The 19,284-nt window shown below is 39.1% G+C and overlaps 1 protein-coding gene across 3 annotated transcripts in view; it reads left to right on the forward strand.

The window, feature by feature from the left end:
* Window positions 1-19,284, forward strand: part of camkmt (calmodulin-lysine N-methyltransferase) — a 108,278-nt gene that overhangs the window by 59,706 nt on the left and 29,288 nt on the right. For all 3 annotated transcript variants that reach the window (XR_008635483.2, XR_008635482.2, XM_055171023.2), the window contains exon 4: window positions 14,433-14,493. Coding sequence is in view for 1 of the 3 variants with exons in the window: in XM_055171023.2 (XP_055026998.1) it covers window positions 14,433-14,493 (61 nt within the window). In the remaining 2 variants the exon portion in view is untranslated. The remainder of the gene's footprint in view (window positions 1-14,432; window positions 14,494-19,284) is intronic.

Below are 19,284 nucleotides of genomic sequence, written 5' to 3' on the forward strand. Positions count from 1 at the left end.
TTCCATTAGTGCATACTGAGTTGGGGAAAAAAGGCATTTAATTTTGCTGCTCCTTTTGCATGGAATAAATTACAAACTAAGTAAGTACTAAGAGAGTCTGGAAGCCTTTGAGGGGTTGCTAAATGAACTAGAGGCAGATACAACAGGATCTAATTGCTTGTCTACATGCATTTAATCATCGATTGATTTGGTAACATTGTTTTAATCTGTTTGCATTTAAGGAATTTGCTATGTAAGGAATAATTGATGACGAGCCACTGAATTATAAGAAAATAAGGCACACCCAAGGTGCAATGCGCGGGTGTGCATTATTTTCAAATAATTCAAAGGACCGAAGTCAATTATTCCTCTTATACCACGGTTACCACAAACATTGCTCTGGTGCCTATTTTTAAGACATTTGACAAGTTAGGTGTGCGGTTATCAGAAATCATTGCATACCCACAGAACATTTCTCAGCCAATCAGAATACAGCATTCAACAGACCCGTGGTATAACTCCTAGTAAAATGAAGGTTATCATAATAATCTTCCGATAGTGTGGAAAAAAGCTTTTATTCATTGATACAGATTATTTGCCGATATACTGATGCATCTCTAGACTGAACACCTGTAAAACCCTTAAAGATCTTTTCCTATCACACACAGTGGTTCTCAATCACTAATAATTGCACACAAGTGTCCTACTTTCCCATGTGCCTAAAATGGTTCTTGTGCAAAACTTTTTTTAACAAAAAGTTAACTGCTCTCTCACTTTTAACTCACTTTGGATGAAAACATCATCTGAATGAATTAATGTAGTGAATACTGTAAGACCCAACGTCTTCATTTAATCGTTTGTGTTATGTCGCCGCTATTCGTTTTCTTGCTTACAAGCTTCTTCATAATTATATGGCGAGAGCTCAAACGCAACGAGGGTGTCAGCCGCATTTATACGGTTAACTTCTCACATAAATGTTGCCTCTAACTTGAAGTGTATTCAGCCTTCAGCTCATCTTATCTGTAACTTGCATCGAAACGTTTGCACTCTTCACAAACACATATCGCAGAAGCTCCCTGATGGCATAATATCTGCCTGCTCCCAGTTCATCTGGAGTGACATAGATTGAGTGTGTATCTTTGGCCCCAGGCTAGGTCTTTAAAACAATCACCCTCATTTGCCAGGTGCCTGAAGTGCTTTGAGGAGGGAAGCATACAGAGAAAATGCCCTATTCAATCTCTTTGTTGCCGTCTAAATGCTTCAAGATGTCTGACGATGGAAAAGCATTTGGACTTGGTCTCGGTCCACTACGATGTAAAATGAAGTGTTGTTCTAGCTTAACGTGCTATCATCTTGGCTTTCTTCACCAGTGTGTTTTTGCCGCTATTAGCGTCTGTCTGTTGGAATACTTTGAGCTGTCACACTTTGGTAGTGTTGTTAAGCAAAGCCATTGATTTTTATCTGTAGCCTGTGTAACCAAAATCCCAAACATACAACGAATGTTAAAGGTGCAATGTGTATATTTTAGGAGGATCTATTGACAGAAATGCAATGAAATATGCATAACTATGTTTTTAGTGGTGTATAAAGTCCCTGCATAATAAGCAGTTATGTTTTTATCACCTTATACTGTTTTTACACCAGCCGCGTTTAAGGCTTAAAAATCGCGTCTACTGCGATTAAAACAGTTTGAATGCAAGCATTTGACGCGCGTAAGAGGCGAAATCCTCTTCTTGTGGGAGGGGCAAGTGCTATGCGGTTGTCTGTTTGCAAGATGGCTGATGTTTGTATTTGGTCACCTTACTAGGAAAAAATAGTTTAAAAAACGGCGGGAATGCTGCGGGTCGATAAACGTCACGTGACTCAAAAGTGAAATGTATATTTACAACTTACCAGTTTGCCCAAAGTCCTCACTGACACTCTTCCAAGCGAGGTCCTTTTTATTCCTGTCTCAATAGAAATAAGAACTGTGTCGTATAGCTCCGGGTGACTGCTCACGGACAATATCAAGCGTTCCTTTATGTTAAATGAGTGACTCCGGGCGGGGCTGTTGCCACAGCAGCAAGACGGCTCCTGATTGGTTAACGCGGTGTGAAAATCCGCCAAAGTTAAAAATGTACAACTCGGGTGTCAGCCGCAAATTCGCGTCAAACGCGAAATGCACAAAAAGCACCATTCGCGCGTACCACACCAGACACTCAATCCGCGCCATTCACACGAACTAGACGTGTGAATGAGGTGGAATGGCATCTAACGCACCGCGCTAAATGCCTCATTTGTGCCGTGAGACCTCAAGACGCGTGTCAACTCCTCTTTACATTGACTTAACATTGAAATCACTCGCGCTTGACGCCTCTACCGCGGCTAGTGTAAACGCAGCATTAGAATGAGACGTTTTTAATTACATACACCGCAGGTTCCCTACATGGAAGTCACCATTGTGCCGCCACAGCAGCAAGACGGTTCCTGATTAACGCGGCGTGAAAATCCGCCAAAGTTAAACATTTTCAACTCGGGTGTCTGCCGCAAATTCGCGTCAAACGCAAAATGCACAAAAACACCATTCGCGCGTACCTCGCCAGACATTCAATTTGCGAACTAGACGCGCGAATGAGGCGGAATCACGTCTACCGCGCCGCGCTAAATGCCTCATTCGCACTGCCTCCAGATACGCGTCAACGGTTCTTTACATTGACTTAACATTGAAATCACTCGCGCTTGACGCCTCTACCGCGGCTGGTGTAAACGCAGCATTAGAATGAGCCATTTTATCTACATACACCGCTGGTCCCCTACATGGAAGTCGCCATTGTGCGGCGCCATGTTTCTACAGTCAGCCTTAAATGGGCAAACTGGAAAAGAGTTACCTTACTATGTTGTCTGAGACGCTGACATGTTAGTCATGTGGCAGCTACCTTAGCATCTCTATGTGTTTTGAAAGATTTAATATCTAAATCTAAAAAATTAAATGTATTTTATTTATGAACTTGTGTATAGGGTAAATTGTTTGCTAATTGTTAAATCGTGCAGGTTGTCAACTTTTTTTTATCTCTTTAGCAGGCAATTTTGCTTAGGGCGCACTTTCATTATACTTACTGAACCGTACCCGAGTATGATTGAACTTCGTCCGCACTCCCCCGTTGGTCTGCACTCACTAAATTTTATGATCCGTACCAGAGTACGCTTTCGTCATGAAAAGATTGGATTGCAGTCGCATGTATTTGTGCTGCATGTATTAGAATGTTTTAACAGTGACAGCTGAAGTTTTACTCTTTGGTGCGGTTAGCGCTTGTGCCTGCCTCGAAGCTCGTACTGTACTTTAGGGGTTAAAAGTACTCGAGAACGCAATGGTACACATAGTGTGAGTACCCCCTTGACTTATTAAAAAATACTTAGTCTTGAGTTGTGGTTTGAACCATGGTCACTGCTGAAACATGCCATAATAAAACTGTACTAGGTTATTCTGTCTTACACTTGCATCATGTCTTATCTTTCTCTTTGGTCATGTCATGTCTCTCCCAGGACTGCCACTCAAATGAAAGAACAGGTGCATGGCAACCATGATAACATGGTATCGTTTTTAAAACATATGTAGCCATGTATAGATCTGCTGAAATAGTAAAAGAAGTGGTGTGAGCCCACACATGTTGAGTACTGAAGAAGCCCAAGAAAAATGATCGAGGGTGTGTTTGTGCGGACAGGTGGCTCTAAAAGGCTTTGCTCTCCCCTGGTGTGCCGGGCTTTGCTATGTCCAAGGCTTTGCTTTGTCCAGGGCTTTCACTCTGATTAGTCCCCGGCGAGGTCTCACTTAAAGGCCGAGCGAGAGCAGCGTTCTACCTGCGCTGCCCATGCTGTTCCTATCACAGCCACTTCCCTCATAATGCCACTTAATTCCCTGAGAAGTGGCAGTGGCCAGCCGGAGGAAGGGTGTCGTAATGCATCTGGACCCGACATCGCCCCACAGGGATAATAGCCCTGATTGCTCCTGATTCCCCATCTCCACAAAGTACCTCATGTAAAATAAGTGACATTTAAAAGGCATCAAGATGTGAAAGGGAGTCAGGGTGTGCACAGAGAGAGAGCAGGGGAAGTAGTAAGCTTTTCACCTGAATGAGGAAGAAAAAGGTCTCTTCTGGTGCCGGCGGGGGAGCGTCAGAAAAGCGATAAGCCCTCGTGTCGCGAGCTGACCCTCGCTGCTAAGCTTTTTAACTTCCCTCTGTCTCTACCGCTTTTCTCTCCCTGCACGCATCCGCACACACACACACACGGAAAGAGAGAGAAAGATGCAGGAAAAGAGAGACGGTGGCAGTGGCTTGACATTGCTTCTGGGAAGTGCTTGAGTTGCCGTGCTAAAAATCATTTTAGGTTAGATAGAGGCCCCCTGAGCTGGCCCGGGGATATCACCGCGCTCATCTCCGTTTAGAGTGAAAAGCGGCAGCATGTAGCACAGCCTGCAGGCACCCTGCTTGTCCGTTCTCCGGGAATGAGAGAGAGGGAGCGATATGAAGGGAATGCAAGGGCTCTTGCTGCATGCTGCAGTGAGGGTACAGTCAGCATATGTGCTCTCTGAAATGCTCTGTGACCCTAACACAGAGAGTGAAAGTCATATTAATGGCTCACTCGATAGAATCACACATCGTAGCCTTTAATCTCTATGTAAATTTATTTAAAAATAATCTAATGTTCTAACAATGCTATATTTATTTATTCTTTCACCTTCTCTTTTCTTTTCTCTTCTTGTATGGACCACAGATTCTCTTTATTGATGGCTAAAAATGTCTTCACTGTAATTTTACGCCTATACTTTACAGCACTGATTGTGACTTCTGTGATGTGTTTTTTTTAGACAAAAAGTTTTTGAACAGGTTGTGTCTCACTGCTAGATGTCGCCAAAATTAAGAAACCATGCTGTACCTTTAAAGGGAACACTCTACTGTCTTTACTGTAATTACATCGTGTACTAAGACCAGCGTTGATATGAAAGTTGACATGATATTACGCAGTGCCTGAAAATAGTCCCCTGCTATTGAAAGTTACCAAGGGGACTATTTTGCGGGCGCTGCTTAATATCATTGGGCCTGCTGCAGCCATGTTACAGCAGCAAAGTCCGATTATTACCCCAGAATGAGAGTATAGTTCCTTGTCATACAGCCTAGAGAATCGCAACTTTTAATTTTCCGTCGTCTTAGTGCTCGATGTAACTACAGAAGAGTCAAGTTTTAAATAGGAAAAATATCCAAACTTTGGTTGTTTTTGGGCGCGATGCTGGTGGTCTAATCGGATTCAATGGATTGTCCTAAGCTATGCTAAAAGTGGTACCGCCAGACCCGGAGATCAGCTGAATGGATTCCAAAACGTTAAAAATCAAATGTTTAACTCTAGGGGAGCTGGAAAATTAGCATATTTTCAAAAAAAGTGGAGTGTCCCTTTAAATAAGTAGTTCAATTTAGTTTGATCCAGAAATAAAAGTTTTGTCATTGTTTACTTACGAATTTGTATATATTTTTTTCCATAGACCACTAATAGAGATGATTTTCTGATTTTTACTGATCAAATCTGGTAAACCTCAAAAAAACAAAAAACAGTTTGAAGAGGTCCATAGTATGAAAGTACACTGTTGTTCAAGAGTTTTGAAACCGGTTGCTTATTCTTTATTCATATTTTTTCACATTTTAAAATAATATTGCAGTGAAATATCACAATGTCACTGTGAATAATGTTTTGGTCCATAATAAATCAAAATTATGTCCTTTTGCTAGAATTAGTTAAAATGCACTCTTCACATATTATCAAGCATCTCTCAACCTAAGAGTCTATTTAACCAGTATTGAAAGTATTTCAATTCAAGTCATCCATTAAAAAATATATATATTTTTTTTATCTGCACGAGTAATTTCAAACATTTAAATGCTTCTTTAGATGGAAAGATTTTTAAGATCAAGAGAAACGTTTCAATATTCTGAACAGCTTTGTTTGTGATTACATATTCAAATTCAATTCATTTGTCATTTTTGGAGCATGACAGCTACGGTCACTATGAACTGTCATTGCATGAAAAGTACCGAAATCAATTTTTTATGTTACACAGACCAGAGATATTCACCTGACCTTAGATTGAGTAAATTATGACAGGAATTTAATTTTTGGGTGAACTGTTCGGAGTAAGCTGTCATTTCATTTAAATGAAAGTGAATCAAATCTCCAAAAGGGTTTAATATTCACCGTTAGGGACAAAAACTACTTTCAGCACCTGTCAGGAAGATGACACCATGATGACACGTTGTCATGGTTACAATTCAGAAGTGACTCCTCTGTTTATGATAGACAATGTTGCCCTTGAGATGCATCTGTGTGTGTTTGAATGAGTGCGTGTGTCAAGCTCTAGCCTGTCCATTGTTATAGCTGTTAACACATTCTCACCTGTACACATTAAATCTCACACACACCTGCAGTAGTGGATAACTGTTCGCACATTATCACCCACTGAGCACACACATTTTCTCACAGTGCTGTTTCAGGTCCCCTACAGGGCTGTACAGTTATGTAGGTTAAGATGGCAGCCAACACGAGTGCTCCGATGCTATGTAGAAAAAAGCTACTATTATCCAAGTGTCTTGTCAGATATATATGAATATTTTTTATTATTATATTTAACAGTGGTTATTTTTGTAAAAAATGCCTATTGTTGATGGTGCCTGGTCATTGTACCCAAAATACCTCACTTAATAGTAATTACCTGTGTAAACTAAAACAATTCATATTTCACAAAGGAAACCTGTGCTCCTTGACTTGAACACAAATGAAAAATGTCGTCAGCAAGCGCCCTCACAATATCTCATCTAACCCTTCCCCATCTGCTTCTTTCGTTCTTTCCCTGTCTCTCTGTTCATCCCTATCAATTCTCTCGTTCTTGCTCTCCCTCTCACTTTAATTGTTTATATGCATTAACATTCCCCAAATAGACGTTGTTCAGGTGACAGGGCTGTAATTTGGCAGGCCCCTGTTCTGCGGTGCTGCGGAGAGGAGTAAGCAATTTAGGCTCGCGCGCGGGCTGTAATCTGGGGTTGTCAACGGCCCCCGCCATTCCAGCCTATGCTAATCAATCAACTGCGGCCTGCACCCGCTCATCTGACCGGCTTAGCCCCGCACCCGTGTGCTGATATATCTATTAGCGTGCCGTCTGCCCCGTGCCGCAGCGAAGATGAGATTCCGCCAGCTTTGGCATTTTCTCTCACAGATAAGTAAGCTATCAGGCCACCGGATAAATAGCAGAGCAAAGAGTCGCCTTGGCCCCTGTGTGCGCCTGTGACAATGCGGCGATGGCTCTCCTCCCCTCATTATACGCCGCCACCCTTAATCCAAAAAAGTTGTTTACCAAGAGAGGAGGGCGGCCTTATCTACCCGAGGCACAGCGTTGCGGCTCTGAAAACACACTCGTGTGCGCAGCTGGGCAAGACGGAGGGGCTTTTTCTTCTCAATTCTGTCATGTTTATGTGGAGCTGTGTGGTTAGATGCTTTTGTTGGATGGGGTCTGCACTGGGCTTTGCTTGTGCGGGTTTAGGATGTAAAAGTTTAGGGACGTCAAATGTGAACTGGGTGCAATTCCAGATGAAAATCAGAAGCTGGTTTCGAGACAGCCCAATCTGTTGTAGATCACTTGCAAAACCTATAGGGGAGTATTGGGGCCACTTTTTAATTACTGTATAGGTTGAACTCTAAGCAAGGAGGAATGAGACCTCGTTGTATTTCTAAAAATGCCTATGACAGAGCCATATCATTGTTGGTACAATTATGTGCATAATACATAAATAAATGTAACCATGATGCAAAGAAATGTAACATAAATGAAACATATAAAATGATGAAACTATTATAAAACTATTACAAAGCCGTAAAATGAAAAGGGATTTACATTTTAATAAAGGAAAATCTTTATATTCAAAATATTCAAATAGCATTAAATAATTTTTATATTTTAACAAATTACTATATTTAACTAACACCTACTTTATTATTTATCATATATTTTTAGACCTAGGTACGTTTTTTTTGGGGGGGGGGTACTATTAATTAGGGATATGACAATATATTGCAGAGGCCAATCTATCGGGCAGTATTTTTTTTATCTGCATCAACCGATAAATCTTTTTAATCAGCCAGTACATTTCTCTATTACTTAAATTTGATGTTTAATTTAAAAGTTTGACAGACAGTAAAATTACCAATCATTATTCACTTTTTAACATGGACGTTATGTTGTGTCACACAAAACACAACAATAGTTTAACACACACTTGTTCAAACAGTACAGTGAGATGTCAGATCCACATTAATTCTGTCTTGTAAATATGTCTTAAGTACTTTAAAAGGGTAGATTTATAAATGTTATGCATAGCAAATATTTGTTTAGTTACACCAATATTCTGTTTGTCTCGTATTTACTGTAATAACTATGCACCGATAGGATTTTTTTGGGCCGATACCGATTTAAACAGACAACTTCTGGCCAATACCGATATTAAACACTTGTATACAATACTATACAGTTGGTCTATAAGCTAGTTTATTTCTGCATCAAATTATTTTTACTGAACATCGATTGAATCTATTTAACATTCAACTGACCAACATAATAAGAGAGGCACAAATTAAGCTAAAACAAATATAATAAGACAGCATGACAACCTTCAAAGATGTTTTTTTGCTATTCAGCATTTATTTGATTAACAACATTAACTCATTTTTTTTACATATAATGGATTTCTTAATTAAGTTAATTAATAAACAATCGGGATCTGCCTTTCTCGTGCTATTGCCGATATGCTGATGGTTTCAAATTCATCAAAAATCAGCCGATAAATATCGGCGGCCGATACATCGGTGCATCACTAGTAATAACATTTGTGTTACATCGGCCATACAGCTTTCTTAATATCAGTATCGGCATCGGCCATAAAAAACCCATATCGGTCGACCACTACTATTAATTTTATCGCAGATAAACTTGGACATGCAAAAACTGTTTATACGCCTATCCCCTTCTCTGTGTTGGAGACAAGATTTCACCCTGATTGCTCTGGACCTCAACTTTCACCAGCCCTAACACAGCACACGGTAACTTCAGTTATCTGTGGATGTTCGCGTGAGAGTGAGTGTATGTGCGCGTTTGGTAATCCTGAGTGGGAGTAAAGTAGCCGTGTGAGGGAACAGATTGCACTTGATCATGCTGAAATGTGCTCTTATCCATTATTGGATCTGAAATGGAGGAGGCTTAGGAATTATCAGAGGCCGGCGGTAATGTGGAGATCATCTGGAGAAAGCTGAGGGACCGGCTGGCGTTCCGAATGGGATTGTGAACACTCTCTCGCAACTGCAACTTTCTCCTTTCTGTTTCTTGGAGTCCAGCTGAATCTGAATTCCCTGTTATAGGATGTACTGAATTAGGAATGCTTTGTGTTGTGTGTATGAATGTATTACCACCTGACATACAGTAATAGATGTTCTGTCTTGGCATTGTCATTTTGCAACCTCAATACTCAACCCCACGAAAGTATATACAGGTAGTGGTTTCACGAGTTGTGTGTATGAGTGCCGGGTAGCATCTGCACATCTAATCGGATTAGCTAGATGCTGCACTTTTTCAAAGTTCACAAGGCCATTAGTTCACCCACACATAAGCTACTTGGATCAAAGTGCTATAGACTGAAGTATTTGTTGAACAGAACTTGATGGCTTTTGCATTGCAGATTGTGGAAAGCTCTGGAACAGAAAGATAGATGTAGAGCAGCAGAGACGAGTATGTGTCTCATTTGGTAATTGATAGTGAGAAGTGATTGCATTATCCTCAGGAAGGGCTTTGATCTGCTATCACCTCATGGCTTTTTCATTTTTTTCAAGTGCATCTTGACCTCTGGCAATAGCACAACACACCTAAACATGCAAACATGTTTACTGTTCTTAGTTTCATACTTTGGTTTAGCGTTTTATATGTATTCATAAAATATGTTTACATGTTTATCAAAAATCAGCCTGATCTCATAAGAAATCACACGTATTTTACGAGTTGGCTAATTTGTATTAAATTGTATTAAGTAATTATCATAAAAACAATAAGGAAACCCCACCCCTAACCTCACCCCTAATCCCAACGTCACGAGCAAAAGGAAAGTGGTCGTACAAATTAATACTGTAAAAATTGGCCACCTTATAAAAAACATACAAATTGCCATAAGAAAGTGTTGAAAAAACTGCTGTTAACTATTAAATATTTGGCAATCAGTAAAAAATAGAAATACTTTTAAAGGGACGTATCATAAAAAATCTGACTTTTTTCATGTTTAAGTGCTGTAATTGGGTCCCCAGTGCTTGAAATGTGAAAAGGATCAACCCAGTAACTTAGTTTTGGTAAACCATTCTCTGCAAGCATGTGAAAAAATAGGGCATTAAAATGTGGCTCCCCTTGTGATGTCAAAAGGAGATCCAATTATAATAATACCGCCCCTTAATCTGCACTATCCAACCACAGCACTGCCATTTAGTGCAGAGACTGAGAGAGAAAATAGTTGACACCACAATTGAGTTTCAATTTCAATAAACCACCATCATCGCAATCAGCGTTTGCATTTAAAAGGACACACCCAAAAACGGCCCATTTTTGCTCACACCTACAAAATGTAAATTTTAATATGCTATAATAAATTATCTATATGGTATCTTGAGCTAAAACTTCACAAATGTACTTTGGGGACACCAAATATCTTTAAATACAAGAATCTTTACATATTTTACAAGTTGGCTATAATACGTAAATATGCATACAAAGTGAATCGTACAAAAACATAGGATTATTAAACAATAAAATAACGAAACCCCACCCCTAACTTCGCCTCGAACTCAAAGGGGCAAATGGAAATCGTACCCAAATGAACGAAAGTGGTCGTACAAATTAAAGAGCACCTATTTTGTTGCTAAAAAGTTATTTTGTGTATTTTGGTATAATACATTGTCTTCGCGTGGTTTATGGTTCAATAAACACATTATTTTCCACATACCGTACATTTTTGTTGCTCCAGAAATCCCTGCTTTTCTCAAATGCTCTGATTTGTTACAAAGCTCATCTATTTGAAAAGCACTGTGTACTCGGTTGGCCATCTTACCAGTACATTGTGAATGCAATACTATTATCTTTACTAACTTATCAATATGAGCCAAATCTGATCCAGAAAATGCAGATGACCAAGCCTATTGATCAACTTTGCCATTGCAGCTTGAGCAGGACGCAACCGTTTGTAAGGTAAGGATTACTAAAACATTAAAACCCTGTCTGCATTTGTGATCGTAGAAACGACAAACAACAAGCACTACTCTGCACTGCACAAAACTCGTGTTTGAGTCATGGTTTAGTCAGTAGTAAATTCTTTAAATATGTAAACATAGACTACTTATAGGCTGTATTTCAGAAGCGGGAGGAATTATGATAATGACCGCCGTGTCCACGTCAACCGGCCCAGGAAGTAAACTGTTGCCTACAATCCGTGTGTTTGTTGTAGTCAGAGAAAAGAGATTTATGTTGGAATCGATAACTCCATCATCGTTTACTTTGGGGTTTGTACCTTTTGCATATTATTAAAGGGATAGTTCACCCAAAAATGAAAATAATGTCATTAATGACAGTTTAAGATGTTTTAGATTTAGTCCGAGAGCTTGTTAACCCTTCATTGAAAATCTATGTACAGTTTACTGTCCATGTCCAGAAAGGTAATAAAAACATCATCAAAGTAGTCTATGTGACACAAGTGGGTCAGTTAGAATGTGTTGAAACATCGAAAATACATGTTGGTCCAAAAATAACAAAAATTATGACTTTATTCAGCATTGACTTCTCTTTCGTGTCTGTTGTGAAGCGCATGCGCGAGACTAAAGTCACGTGACTGCAGTGAGGCGGATGACATGTTATCCTCAGACATGTTACAAAGTTGTTTTTTTTTCGAACTTGTAGCGTGCGTCTCCCGCAGACTGTAAACAAAGCCCGGGCGCAAAAAAAACCCAGGTGGGGCACACCAGATAACACATCAGCCACGTCGTACGTCATGTCACGTGACTTTAGTCTCTCACATACGCTTTACAAAAGACAAGGAAGAGAGGACAATTCTGAATAAAGTGGTAATTTTTGTTATGTTTGGACCAAAATTTATTTTTGATGCTTTAACACATTCTAACTGAACCACTGATGTCACATGGACTACTTTGATGATGTTTTTATTACCTTTCTGGACATGGACAGTATACCGTATATATTTTCAATGAAGGGTCAACAAGCTCTCGGACTAAATCTAAAACATCTTAAACTGTGTCCTGAAGATGAACGGAGGTCTTATGAGTTTGGAACGACATGAGGCATTGATGACATTATTTTCATTTTTGTCTGAACTATCCCTTTAACATGTACTAATACTATACATACTTATTGGTACCCTTTAATACTGTACAAATTGTCCACCTCGTAAAAATACAAATTGCCATACGATTGAAAATATTGCTGTTAACTCTTATATTATTGGCAATCATTGAACATTTTTTATAAAAAATAACAAAACCCCACCACTAACCCTACACCTAAACCCAACATCACAGGGGCGAAAGCAAATCGTTCAAAAACACTTAAATGTAGTCATATGAATTAATACAAATTAGCCACCTCGTAAAATACATAAGAATTTCCATAAGATTGACATTCAACATATTTAATAAAAATCAGAACTGATTTCAAAGAAACAGCGTGTATCTTTACACTCTACTTCTGCCATAATTATCTCACCATATCATTATTGAAAAGACCTCTGAAAGCAGAAACGCTCCTGCCTTTATTAGGCAGCCCCTATGTTATCTCACCATTTCGTACACCAATTGCTGAATCAGCCCATTTCAAATGTCATTTTTAAACACGTCTAACTTATGAGAATGTCATTAAGCCATTTTGTGAAGTACATGGGCACTTTCTACAGAACTGTACTTTGATGTTTGTAATATTACAGTGCTTTACTGAATACATATCTAGTCTGTCAAATAAAATGAAGCACTAAATGAAACCCCCATGACACATTTCTTGTATAGTTTTAGTTTTATTTAAACAAAATCAATGTGATAATCCAAACACACATAGCATTTTCAAGTTCTACATCATAGATAGACTGGAACTTCTAAGAACCGAATTAAAAAGTCAGTGAAGCAAGAAGTTGTTGTTATGACCTCCAAGTGTCATAAGTCTTTTTCTGTCTAACTAAAGTCCTTATGTGATAAAGCATTCGCTAGCCTCTCAAAATGTCATATGGTTCATCAGCAAGCAGAATACCAAGCAGGTGCTGTCTGTTTTTAATGGCAGAGGCATATGTTGACGTTTTATCAATAGACATTATTAAATCTTGCTTGGGTGAGTTAATCTCAAGCTGATGGTCCAGAGAGGTTGAGAGAGAGAGACAGACTTTAACAGGCCTTCCTGAAAGGCAGGTCATAAGCTGCTTATTATATCGACTCTGTCTTACACACGCACACACACATTTTTTTCACTCCCTCTTTCTAACCCTCTGTATTTGTGTGGTTCCTGTATGCCGACTGAAAACATTAGCGTGCGTTCACAAAAAGCATAATTTTCTTTCTTCTCGGTTCTTAAACCGTAGAATGACTAAAAACACTTCACAAATATTTGAATACATGAAGATGCATTAACAAACAAGTAACGTTACACGTGCACATTCAAACACGAATGAGCTTCCATCAAAGGACAGCTCAGGGGCCTAAGTTTATTGAAATGACTATTTTCCTCAGCGGCGTGCATGTGTGTATGTGTGTCTGAGAGACAATAGCAGCTTTATGGCTCTTGCTGGAGCTAGCAGAAGGAGCAGAGGCTGACAGTGGGTGATAAGACCACCAGCCTGCTTCTTGTGATAATCGTTCGCTGGACCCCCACTCACTCCGTGCACAGCTTACAAGTCTAAGTAGCCAGCATCTTATGTGTGTGTGTTGGAAGCGAGCGCTATAGCGAGCAGTGCTCGGTCTGTGAACAGAAACCACCAGTGTGAATGTGAGCAAGAGCCTGTCTTTGTTGCATCACATGAAGTCTACTAACTAGGCTTGTAGCATCCTTGTGTAAGTATGCAGTACTGTATGTTAAAAAGTAAATCATGCATCCTTGGGTTTCATCAGTGACCTATTGTTTATATTCTTGAGGCCGTCTGCCCAGCATATGCATAACATAAACTGTTTTAGACAAACCAGCCTTGCCAGTGTAAAAGACAACCTCCATTAGTTGAACACCCGCTTAAGCTAGCAAAGACAAGTAAACCAGCCTAAGCTATGTAGTGTCCCCTTTGATTTGAGATTTTCATGTTTGACTAGCTATATGATGTGGTTAACTAGTTGAATGTTCACTTATAACCTCTCTCTGTCTCTTTCAGGTGTTTGGCCCTCTGAAGAGGTGATGGCCTACTATTGCCTGAAGAAACGTCACATGTTTACGTAAGTCTCTATCTCTCTCGCTCTCTCTTTAGCTCCCTCTTTCTCTCACTTTGGCCATATGACAGAGAAGCAATGGGCACTTTTTGATTTGCACTCAAGGCGGTACACAAGCCTTTGATTTCCTGTTTTTACATTCAAGAGGCAGAGTAGGAAAGAGAGGCTTATCGATCACACAGCAGCAAGCTGAAGGTCAACTGGGCATATAGAGACAGAGCAGGGTTTTGCGCCCTTGGGCCAATGCTTGTGCAGGAGTGTGTGTGCAGGCTCAACAATAAGCTGTCCCAGAAGGGTCAGTTTTTCCAAGTAGTACTTTCCCTGCCAGCATTTTTCAACCACAAACTACAATGTATTATATATATTTTTATAATTAAATTATAATATTTTAATATAAATGAAGAGTTTGGTTCCAAAACACAATAAACGCCATTTTTTTAAACGTGTTACCACCAAAATCAGTATGGTATCAGGTCAGTATTAAAAAGTAAATTTACACAAAGTCCAATATCCGTCATGGTACTCTGTCACCTTTTCTCTCTTTTTCCCAAAACACGTTAAACGCCAGTCCTCTTTTTCTGCAGAATGCAATAAATCTGCTCAACAAATCACAGCGCACCATTCCACGCATTGTAAACAAGAATGGCGGCGCGTTGAATACACACAAAATCCTAGTTGTCTTCATCTACTTTGTACTTCATGTTTAACAAACAAACAAAAACAAAATAATACTTTATTGGCATTGATAAACCTGTGGTGGTTTTCTGTGAGGGGAAAAAAACGTAAGCCATCAAATTTAGAGAGGGAGCCGGAAAATTGACGGCTGTTGCTTGTTCTTACACGACAGCATCAAGCTTCTATCATGCTAACACATTAACCCCAGGGGATCTTATTAAAACTTTCCATTATTTTATTTGAAGCCAACGGAAATCGAGCAGGACAAAAACAGTTGATCACTGTCAAAAAAGTTTAGGGGCGACGTCCCAAGGATGACAGCAGCAATGACAGTGTTCTTAAAGGATTAGTCAACTTTCTTAAAAAAAAATACAGATAATTTACTCACCACCATGTCGTCCAAAATGTTGATGTCTTTCTTTGTTCAGTCGAGAAGAAATTATGTTTTTTGAGGATAACATTTTCTCATTTTAATGGAGCCCAACACTCAACAGTTCCAACGCAGCTCAAAATTGCAGTTTCAAAGGACTTTAAACTGTCCCAAACGAGGCATAAGGGTCTTATTTAGCGAAACGATTGTCATTTTTGACAAGATAAAAAGGCACTTTTAAACCACAGCTTCTCGTCTGTCTCCTCCCTTTGACGTGCCAGTGCGACCTCACGCAATACGTCATCACGTCAAGAGGTCACGGAGGACATATGCAAAACTATGCCCCAGTGTTTACATGTGTGGAGAAAGAGGATCGTTCCAACATTGTTGTATGTCGAATGATTCTAATTATTGTCCTTGTGTCAGTTTATTGTTTAAAATGGTCAACAAATGTGCGTTTTATATATGTAACACGTGACCTTTCAACGTCATACGCAATTACGTGAGGTCACGCTTGGTGCGTCACAGGCCCGGAGGAAGACGAGAAGTTGTGGTTTAAAAGTTTTTAAAATATTTGTAAAAATTTTTTGTCAAAAATGACAATCGTTTCGCTAGATAAGACCCTTATGCCTCGTTTGGGATCATTTAGAGTCATTTGAAACTCCATTGAAACTGCAATTTTGAACTGCATTAAAACTGTTATGTTTGGGGGTCCATTAAAGTCCATTAAAATGAGAAAATCCTGGAATGTTTTCCTCAAAAAACATAATTTCTTCTCGACTGAACAAAGAAAAACATCAACATTTTGGATGACATGGTGGTGAGTAAATTATCTGGATTTTTTTTAAGAAAATAGTCTAATCCTTTAATATGACAAAGTAAGTGTTTTGATTAATGCAATTAATGTTTATTTTATTAATCCGTGTATACCACTAGTCAACTAAATGAATATATGCACGTTTATACATTGATTCAAAAGATTTATAGCCTTTTAGAAAAAAAACCTTGGATTTATTTCATTTTGTGGAGAAAATAATCATGTTTATAATAAATCTTTGAAAATCAAATTATGGATTTGAATTTTTAATGTTATTATAACGTAAAGATGCTATGTGAAAGTTTTGTCCATTTCTTGGTATAGAAAACACATTTTTACCAAAATTAGTCAAAATGGATTTATTGCGTTTTGGAACCAATCTCTTCAAATTATTGTCAGTGAGGGGTGTAGGGCAAGTGTCAATTATAATAGCTGACTTTAAACTTTCTCGCACTGGCCCTGGGATCTTCATTTCCAGGCAGAATGTTAAGATTGTGCTCTCTGATTTGGCCCGTGTATCGCTTATGCCGTATTCAAACCTCTATTTCAAAACCCAAAATTTAATTTGCATGTGTGTGCGTGAGCGACACTTTTGTGTGCCTCTGTGCGCTTGTTCCTCCTGTATGTCATCGAGTGCTGTCACCCATTTGCTATCTTCTAGACCTGTTATCAGCCACTCACCAAAAAGAGAAAAAGAGCAGGATAACAGAGAACAAAAAAAGTCAATTTACAGAGAGCGCCCATCTCTTCTCTTCATCCCTCTGGTTTTTCGCTTTTCTTTCCACTAGCCCAATGTACAGCCAAATAGCTACCTGTCACTGGGGCTTTGTCCCCGCTGCAGCTCATACTAGCAGTTTTGTGCGCATTAATTTTTAATTGCACTCCCTCATACAACAATCGCTCTCTCTTCATCCTCCGTTCCGTCTCTCTGTCAATGGAAGGTGTCGGATCACGGGCTAAGAGCCGACAAACACATGGAGACTGTTGTCACTGAGCATAGAAATGACTGGCAAAATGATGAAGTCGAGTTACCAGTGTGTGCGCGTGTGTGTATTTTTGAGAGAGAGAGAGAGAGAGAGAGAGAGAGAGAGAGAGGTTCTGGTGTGGAGCTCTGGATTGCTTTTGATCTGTGAGGAGTCTCTACTGTATATTTTGTGTACGACTTACAAAAATATATTTTATGCAAATTATAGTCTTTTTTTAAATTTCTCTGATTCTGTTCCTTCCTGTGTGAATTATATGAATTACCCGTCATACGAATTATTTGTCATTTCTGTTGGTGCAGGTCTGGTGTGTGCTTACTATACTTAGGAAATGTCTTCATTTGGAAAGAAATTCATAATTCAGGAAAAATGTTTTTATTTACTTATGAAAATGCTTATAAACATACTAAATAAAAAATAACATGGGTACAGTAACATCACGAAAAAACAAGTGGGTATGAGTTTTAAATTAAATTCAAGATCCTGCTTCCATACCTCTATAAAAGCAGAAATACTGTACTTTAGAAAATGCTGGGTTGTTTCAATTTACACTGTCAAAAAAAAAGGGTACAAAACTTTCCCTTTTCTGTTGCTGGGGTGGTACCCTCAATGGTTAATTTTAAAATGTAATGTTGTAACTTTTGGGGTTAAATATTATGCCAAAAGTACCTATTGTGTACCTTAAAGGGGCCATGAATTTGTCGAATTTATTGTTTTATACTGTTGTCTGATGTCTACTTGTGATGTTCGCGTGGTTTTTACATTCAAAAACATCAAAAGCAAGTAGTAATGGGCTATTTTGTAACATGGATTAGTGGCTCTCCTGAGAAATGGTTCGTTTGAAGGGGCGGGCCGCATTGAAGAGCTGGACGTAAATGCCCACTGCTATGATTGGACAGCTTCATTCCCCGTCATTACATGTAGGGAAATGTTTTAAAAACATTAATGTGTAAAAATAGCAGCCAAACACATATATGTTTGAGCCACAAAAGAATCTGGGTGCTAAAGATGATACACATAAATGACAATACGTATAGTAAAGTAGAAACAAAACTTGAAACCCGAAGTGACTAAATTACCGTATACAACACAGTAAGCGGGCACCAGAATCTAAATTGCGGCTGGTAAGTCCTTCCTTATCACTAACTTTGTATGTTTCTACCGTTAAATTACAGTCGTATTGTTAAGTGTTGCACCTTTATTAATCGTTTAATGTTTTTAGTAAATTAAAACAGTCAAACATACGTGTTTAGACACGGATGTTACAACAGGACACAACAACAGGACACATCAAGCGATCTCTTCTAACAAAGCAATAGTGAAACGAAGTGACTTAAATAAAGTAAACTGTTTTACTTACTGTGTATACTGCTGTGTCATTTTTGTCAGATCCAATATTAGTGGTGCTTTTAATCACAGTCTCTCTGCAAGTCCAGCATTGACTTGCTTCTTTACAAATGAATCCACGGTACACAAAGTAAACAAACACTCCCCACGCCAGCTGGAACTTCTTCAAAAAAAAACTTTAACCACGCATTCCTAATGTTATGTTCTGAGCCTCCGTTATCCAGCGTTAGTGTTCTTCCCATAGACGGTTCTTCCACAACCGAAAACTCCGTTTCCATGGTTACTTTATCATAACAGATCACTGCGTCAAAATAAAAGTCTCTCAGAAAAGATGTATTTAAAAGTCATTTTGGTTACATTTGGCAATCTTCAAAGACATGCTTACTGATTGTTGAGACACACGTGTGTCATGCGAAGCTGTGGGCGGGGCTATAGAAGTGGTTGTTGTATTTGGGGGGGAGGGGGGTACTTCAATTCTACTCTGACGTCATATTTCTCAGAATTCCTCACTCGGCTGTTATACTGGCTTGGTGTCAAAAACTGTTATATTTCGTAGCACGAACGTTTTCAGTTCTGAAATTTGCAGGATGTTTATTTAAGTATGA

The sequence above is a fragment of the Misgurnus anguillicaudatus genome, chromosome 11, assembly GCF_027580225.2.
Source record: "Misgurnus anguillicaudatus chromosome 11, ASM2758022v2, whole genome shotgun sequence".
Lineage (NCBI taxonomy): Eukaryota > Metazoa > Chordata > Actinopteri > Cypriniformes > Cobitidae > Misgurnus > Misgurnus anguillicaudatus.